Source organism: Nicotiana sylvestris, chromosome 9 (assembly GCF_000393655.2).
Source record: "Nicotiana sylvestris chromosome 9, ASM39365v2, whole genome shotgun sequence".
Lineage (NCBI taxonomy): Eukaryota > Viridiplantae > Streptophyta > Magnoliopsida > Solanales > Solanaceae > Nicotiana > Nicotiana sylvestris.
In genome coordinates, this window is record NC_091065.1 from 1,676,439 (window position 1) to 1,684,076 (window position 7,638).

The window sequence follows — 7,638 nt, forward strand, 5'->3', positions numbered from 1 at the left end:
AAATAGACTTTAATATTGGTATGGGTTCAAAGTTCGAGGTTCAACATATTTAATTTTTAAAAAATGGATTAAGGGTGTTTTTAATATGAACGAAAATGAGTTCATGAGTAAAATATTTTTTTTAAAAGAAAATCTAAAATATTATTTGTTTGTGAAATATGATCATGTTTTAGAAAGAAAAAAAATCAAAAATTTTCAAGTTCCCAAAAGCTAGTTTAGGGCAGTTTTTGGGCGAAAAATTTTCTTCCGCTCATAAAACTTTAACTTTTCTTCAAATAAAATGCATGTCCAAATACAACTTTAACTTTCAAGAATTATTTTTTCACATAATTTCAAAAACTCTCTTTTCAAGTTTCAATCAAATCTATGTCCAAACGCTAGTTATAGTTTTTGAAAACTATTCTCCTTATGAACTTATTTTCTGTTTAAATGAATGGAAAAATATTTTTCAAAACTCTTTCTGACTTTTCCAGTTCTATTCTCTATCTTACAACCCCTTACCCCACCCCAGCCATCCCTCACTCTCTCTAACATTGCCATGACACTCTGATCCCTAGACCCCTACCTCTCCGCACCCTTACTCATATAGTCTTATATAGTATTTCTTTAACTTACATATTTTAAAAATATTTTCTGAACAAGAGGGGTTGCTCTGATGGTAAGCAACCCCCACTTCCAACCAAGATGTTGTGAGTTCGAGTCACCCCATGAGCAAGGTGGGAAATTTTTGGTGGGAAGGATGCCGAGGGTCTATTTGGAAACAGCCTCTCTACCCATGGTAAGGGTAAGGTCTGCGTATACACTACCTTCCCCAGACCCCACTAGTGGAATTATACTAGATTGTTGTTGTACCTAATCAAACATTGAAAATTTAAAATAAAAAAGAAAATTACTTATTATTCAAGAAAACAATTTCTTTGTGCCAAACACACCCCAACAGGAATAACAGCTCAGCGCTGTAGAACTATCCAGAAGGAGCAGATACCGAAACTTTCTTCATTCCATATAAATTCTCCTCCTCCTCCATTTTATCCCATTTTGATACCAAAAAACCCTAGAAGAAGAGACTTAACAATCCAATTCTGTAATAATGGCGGAGCACTTAGCATCGATTTTCGGTACAGAGAAAGACAGGGTGAATTGTCCATTTTACTTTAAAATTGGTGCATGTAGACATGGAGATCGTTGTTCTAGACTTCATACAAAGCCCAGTATTAGCCCAACGCTTCTCCTTTCGAATATGTATCAAAGGCCCGATATGATTACTCCTGGTGTTGATGTTCATGGTCAGCCCATTGATCCTCGCAAAATGCAGGAACATTTTGAGGTAAAAAAAATTATGAAATTTTTTACTACTTGTTTGTAGATTTTATTGAGTTATTTTGTGGTTTATTGAAATGGAGGCGTGGTTGATGAGTTGATATGTAGTGATCTTATTGTTTTTAGAACTAGCAAAATGTCTGCTCGTTTGCGTATTTGATTTTGAATTATTTGCTATGCTTTAGCAAAATGTGGTCGAATAGAGGGACAATTATAAACAATTTATATAGTCTACCTCAACTAATTTGATTGATATGCTATGATCTATATGTTTTTAAAACTTGTGAATTGTTCTGCTTGTTAGTGAATTTCGTTTTACTTTATGATTCAGTAGAAAATATAGCGAACTTCTACTACTTTCTATTTTTATTTTTATAATATTAGCCTGAAATGAGTTTATATGGAGTACTATGTTCAATGAGGATTCATATACCCGAATCTGACTTGTTTGTGGTTGAGGCATAGTTGTTGTTGGTTTGAATAGAAGGGAATGATGCAGCGGATTTATGTAGTCGACTTAAACTAGCCTCTGGATTTAGACATAGCTGGTTAATTAAATGGTCAATTTTTTGTGGTTTTACTATGATCAGCAAATCATGCTGGATTTGATTGAGATGTTTTATGAACTAGTTTCTGGGCACGTGCATTGTCCGTGTAACCCCAAATGATATTATAAAATTTGCTATCTAAAAGTAGTAATTTCTTCACTGCATATATATTTTTTCTTTAAAACATTTAGGAGTTATAAGATATAAAAGACACAAATTTAGTTAGGAGTTATAAGATATAAAAGACACAAATTTAGTACAATGTTGCGTATTTATTAGATATCTGATGGATGATGTGAGGAGTATCTGGTTTTTATTTAGACTTTTGTATGTCTTTTGCATGAATCATCACATATATCCCTGTTAATTGGTATCCATTTTATTTTATTTTTTGCATTTTTTCATGTTAGTTTCTGTACAATTATCAAAAGGAATTTGGTCTTTACTAAATCTTTAAATGTGACTTCTCATATTCTTCCCTTTTTAAGAGTACCAAATAGGAGAGGGCCTACTTTTAGTTTTGCAGGTTTGTATATTAAGAAATAAATACTTGTTAAAGGGCATAATAGTCTATTAATCTACATGGGTATTTTAGTCTTTCAAATTCTCACTTTGTGCTTCAGACTTATAATATAGTATGATTAGTGAAATGGGTAACAGACGAGGGATATATAGGATTTATATGGTTAAGCTCAATTAGTTTGGAATTGCAATGCTGCTGATATAATTAATCATTGATTATTTATGATTGGCCCCTTTGCGAGCTGTTTTGGATTCATTGAGTTTTTGGTAGTGATACAGGTCCAAATTAAGAGGAACAGATATAGAGGATTTATATGGTTGAACTGAGTTAGTTTGGGTTGAGGTTTAGTTGTTTGTGATATTTTAAGGATTGGATATTTCAATTCTGGAATATTTTGAAGTAAAGCTAGGAAATCTATTTGGTCATTTCTGGATTTCTTTCAGTTAAATTATGATTTAGTGAAACGGGTCTGTATAATACAACAACAACAACAACGACCCAGTATAATCCCACAAGTGGGGTCTGGGGAGGGTAATATGTACGCAGACCTTACCCCTACCCCGAGGTGTAGAGAGGTTGTTTCCAGGAGAGAAACGGGTCTGTATAATGTGGAATGGAATATAGGATTATTGACATACTTGGCTTCAACTACTTTGGTTACTTGAGTGATCAATTGATGTTTGATGATTTGGACGTTTTTTGGTATTGGAGTTACAGAATCCCCAGAAAACTAGCTTAATATTTCTGCTTATCTGTCAATTTAAGTTAGTTATTTTAAGAATTAGTGAAATCTCCCCGAATGGAGTGAAACAGATGCAGAATGTTTATATCTAAAGATCCCAAGTGGTTTGGGACTCGGATGGTGTTGATTAATTGATTGAGTAATGATTTCTGTTTGGATGTTTCTAGGGCTTGGAGTTGCATAATCCCTAGAGAACTAGCAAGTATTTCTGTTTGTTTTTTCTCCAAAATTCTATTAAGTATTAGATAAAAAAGACTAACTTTGTGAGCTGGTTCATGCTTCATGTGTTGGTAAGTGTTTTATCGGTTGGTCATTAGTCGGAAGTTTCGAGGCATATGCTTATTATGGTGTTGTTGCAGGATTTTTATGAAGATTTATTTGAAGAACTGAACAAGTACGGAGAGATTGAGAGCCTGAATGTTTGTGACAATCTGGCGGACCACATGGTAAGCTTTCTGTGCTTTAGTTGAATTTATTCCACTGATTTAGATTATTGGTTGGTATTTTAATTTTTGCATTATGTGTGCATGCAGGTGGGCAATGTCTATGTTCAGTTTAGAGAAGAAGAGCAGGCTTCAAATGCTCTTAAGAATCTTACAGGGAGATTTTATGCTGGTAACTTTCTCGTTTAACTAATGCGTTCCTTGTTGAAGTTTTGGACTTTAAGTGGGATTTCTTAAGGGCTGAGAACCAGTTTGTCTGTATTATGGTTAATGGGCTTGTCAATACCTATTATTTGTTTTTTCCCTGGTTTAGATATTTCAAAGTATGATCCTCAAACTTCTGCTGGTAATAAACACTGCAGGGAGGCCCATCATTGTTGATTTCTCTCCTGTAACTGATTTTCGTGAAGCCACCTGTAGACAGTACGAAGAGAATAGCTGCAACCGCGGTGGATACTGTAACTTTATGCATCTTAAGAGGATCGGCAGGTTACTGCTATTCATTTTATTTGGAGAACTTGTTAACCATTTGTTCAGTAAGTCTTACAAATTGAATTGTTGCTGACTTATTTTTTTTATGCTGACAATTTTTAGGGAGCTAAGACGCCAGTTGTTTGGGCGGTATAGGAGAAGGCACAGCCGAAGTAGAAGTCGAAGTCCTTACCGGCATCGTAGCTATGAAGAGCGCTCTCACAGGAGTCATAGTAGAAAGTATGATGATAGAGATTATTATCATGAAAGCCGGAGTAGGAGGCATACTACAAGTCCTGGACATAGGAGGGGTAGGAGCAGGAGCCCTCATGGCAGGAGTGATCGAAGTCCAACTCGGGATAGTAGTGAAGAGAGGCGTGCAAGAATAGAGCAGTGGAACAGGGAAAAAGAAGAGGCAGAACTTACTAACAAGACCAATGCAGTTGGTATTAGTTACAACGACGAAAGCAACGAGCATGGATATGCACAAAATGGTAATGGGTATAATGATCAGCAGCCATCACAACAGGATGGTTATGGAAACTAATGAGTATATTCTGGATAGGTTGGTTCCTAGTTTCTTATGGTTGATCTTTTGATTTATCCCAAAAGTCATTGTCTTTTAAGAAAGGCCACCTGCCATGAGATATACCTTACTACCATTTTCCACTGTGCAGGTGGTGCAGGTTTTCAATTCTGTGCTATCAAATGTGAAATTTCAACCCTTGTTTTATGCTTTTCTGGTTCTCACATGTTGTTCTGTGCATCATGCATTTTATCTGTCATATCGTTATCCTTGTAACCTTTCTGCCACTTCTCCTGTCAAAATTTTATTTTGGTCGTCCTTCCTTCAGTTCATTACTTCGCCCTATGAAGCTCTTTGCTTGTTCATGTCTTTTGACAAACTTGTCCTTTTTTTTTTTTTTAACACGGTGACTATACCTGCTTTGTGGCTGTCTGGAACAGTTTTTTGGTTATTAATTCTGATCTGTTGAGAGTTCAGTAATAAGTATTCTTCAAGGTCTAAGAGTAACATTTCTGATCTGACATTATAGTGGTCATAAATTAAAATCACATTAGAGTTCTGTTATATTTCTGGCCCATTCTGATTCTCACCATCCATCTTCATTATTATGTGACGAGAAGATGTTTTATATGGTTTTATTATTGGAAGAACATTTTAAAATTACAGAATAATAGTATGAGCGTAGTAAGTCTACGTGTACCTCATAGTATACTGGTTAATACTAAGTACTAACCATAATTTATATATTTTTGTCAAATACACATAATGATATTACTCTCTGGGTACTTGAGATGCTTATTTGTTGTAGGTTCTTTCGGTCAGCCTATCACTTATATGTGCTGCCACGCTACTGTAACCTTATCCAGTTGAGTCAATACTTGTTCCCCGATGTTAAGTCCTGGAAGTGTCTGTATTTTCCCCTAGTAGGAAAATACATTGTAATGTTTTGCTCTTTAAGAGCTTTATCTTTTACTCCCTTTGTTTCATTTACTCGGTGTTTGATTGAGCGCGGAGTTTAGAAAATAAATAAGGACTATTGGTATATACCAAAGGTACCCCTTAGAAAGGTGCCGGTCTTTCTGTAACAGACTAAAATGAAAGAAGTGTTACATCAAATGGAACCAACGGAGTAAATTATTCTAAGCCTACCATTTTCACCTCACACTTTTCCATGATTATTAGGACTTTCTGGTCAGATTGCCATTGCTGTTGTATATCACTGAATTGACTCACTTTTGTGCCAATCTTAAAGTTTGTTTGTCCCGGTCTTTTTCTAGGTTGTCCCTCCCAAGTGTTTCTTTCATCTTCTTGGGGGTTGTCCTCTCTTTTTGATTTTGGGGTCTGTTTAAGAATGTCTTATAATGAGAACCGCATGCATCTATAATATGTTAAAATTATCTTGCAAATGTGTTAATGCTTGTATATGCAGTCAGGTTCTTTGACCAGAGCACATCCAGGCTAGTTGCTTTCCCAACTATTCTTTGTTTTGAAATTTGCTTATGGAAGTTAGTCTTACAGGTTTTATGAGTTTTGCAGGTCCAGGTTTCCCTGCATATAAGGACTAAGAGCATGATTTTAATTACAACTTACCATGAACTGTATACAGGTGGTTGGAGCCGCCAACTCAAAGGATTTGTCCCAACAGGTTTGCTTTAACAGGCATTTGCAGGAAAGAGATGGAAGAACTTTTAAAGGCTTCTCCTAAGTGAGACTATTATAATTCTTCTTATGTCTAATTTTGGAGTAATGCAGCTTAGAAATAGGCCATTGCGGGTATTGCGTCGTCTATATGACTCTTGTTGGATGTAGCTGTGGATCTTGGTAAACTTGTTCTTTCTAGAAGACTTCTGTTAGCTTTGATAAGTGTTGTTCGACTTGTTGGAGACACTCTTGAAGTTTTAGCAATGTAGTTTGTAACTTTTTGTTTTTAGTATCTTGATCTTTAGTCGTTTCATCTATTTTACAATGATGCGGTCTATTATTAGTAATGTAATGTCCATTTTGTCTCTTCTGGGGTAGGGGTAAGGTGTGCGTACACTCTACTCTCCCTAGACCTACTCTACTCTCCCTAGACCTACTTATGAGATTTTACTGGGTTGCTGTTTTAATGTCCATTTTGTGTTTGAAAGTTTTGCTTGCTTGGTGCATGAGTACCTCTTGTGTTCAGACTTTAGATCCACATATGTAGTTCAGTTTTGCCCTGTCATGCATCTATAAGGAATTGTTAATTGTGATTAGTGAGCTAAAATGTTTGCTGTTTATTTTTTATTATATTCATCATGAGGACATGGCCGTTAGGTTTTCTCTATAGTAAGTTTTATCAGTATGAGGATAAACAATGCATTGGCTAACTTGTACATGCACTTGAACCGAAGTCATATAGGCTATAGAGATTGTTTAGTATGGTGTTTGGATGTTGGATATTCCATATTTGCACATAGAGGGGCAAGTGCATATATATGCTACTCCCTCTGGTCCATAATAAGTGATCAATTTGCTTTGGACACACCCATTAAGAAAATATTAAATTCTAGATTAAAATAGTTAGTGTGATTAAATTACACTTCATTAAATGTTGCACAATAGTTATAGTAGTACTTACTTCTCTCCTCAAAGGTGAGGAGTAAATGACTTTTTAGAGATACATAAGGGTAATTTTGGAAAAATAAATTGAATTTTTTTTATTATATAAATGGACATTTATTTTGGACTAAAATAAAAAAGTAAATTCGTTACTTATTATGGACTGGAGGGAGTATTTTGGAGCCACCATTAAAGTCATGTTTGCGGTGTATAAAAATTAACAAGTTTACATGCTTTGGAATACACTTCAAATATACGGAACTGAAGTAACAAAATTCGTATATGAAGTTTGGGAAACTTCAGACATCTGTTGCTTCAAATGTGGCCTTATCAAGGTCAAACTTCGGATATGATCCACTTCAGAGATTTTTTTACTGAAATTTTGGCCTTGACAAAGCCTAACTTCAGACATTGCTTACTAAAGTTGTGGCTTTGGCAAGATCAAACTTCATACATTTCCACATCTGAAGTAAGCTTGTCAA

The 7,638-nt window shown here is 35.2% G+C and overlaps 1 protein-coding gene across 3 annotated transcripts; it reads left to right on the forward strand.

The window, feature by feature from the left end:
* Window positions 1-1,027: 1,027 nt before the first annotated feature.
* LOC104212034 (splicing factor U2af small subunit B-like) lies at window positions 1,028-6,503 on the forward strand. 3 transcript variants are annotated; one of them, XR_011402296.1, is made up of 7 exons: window positions 1,028-1,327; window positions 3,493-3,579; window positions 3,667-3,748; window positions 3,939-4,065; window positions 4,171-4,612; window positions 4,725-4,757; window positions 6,180-6,503. XR_011402296.1 is itself a non-coding variant. In XM_009761215.2 (6 exons), the coding sequence occupies exons 1-5, from the start codon at window positions 1,091-1,093 to the stop codon at window positions 4,592-4,594; spliced, it is 957 nt and encodes a 318-aa protein (XP_009759517.1). In that variant the 5' UTR covers window positions 1,028-1,090; the 3' UTR covers window positions 4,595-4,612; window positions 6,180-6,503. The 3 variants fall into 3 exon arrangements, 2 of the variants coding, with proteins under 2 accessions (XP_009759517.1, XP_009759516.1); XM_009761215.2 differs by lacking the exon at window positions 4,725-4,757; XM_009761214.2 differs by lacking the exon at window positions 6,180-6,503 and having other exon boundaries at window positions 4,725-5,118.
* Window positions 6,504-7,638: the final 1,135 nt, after the last annotated feature.

Bases quoted from the DNA above. Each gene is read 5' to 3' on its own strand.
- LOC104212034 (XM_009761215.2), top strand. From the start codon at position 1,091: ATGGCGGAGCACTTAGCATCGATTTTCGGTACAGAGAAAGACAGGGTG. The intron at 1,328-3,492 runs GTAAAAAAAATT...GTGTTGTTGCAG, and splicing joins AAATGCAGGAACATTTTGAG to GATTTTTATGAAGATTTATT. The intron at 3,580-3,666 runs GTAAGCTTTCTG...GTGTGCATGCAG, and splicing joins ACAATCTGGCGGACCACATG to GTGGGCAATGTCTATGTTCA.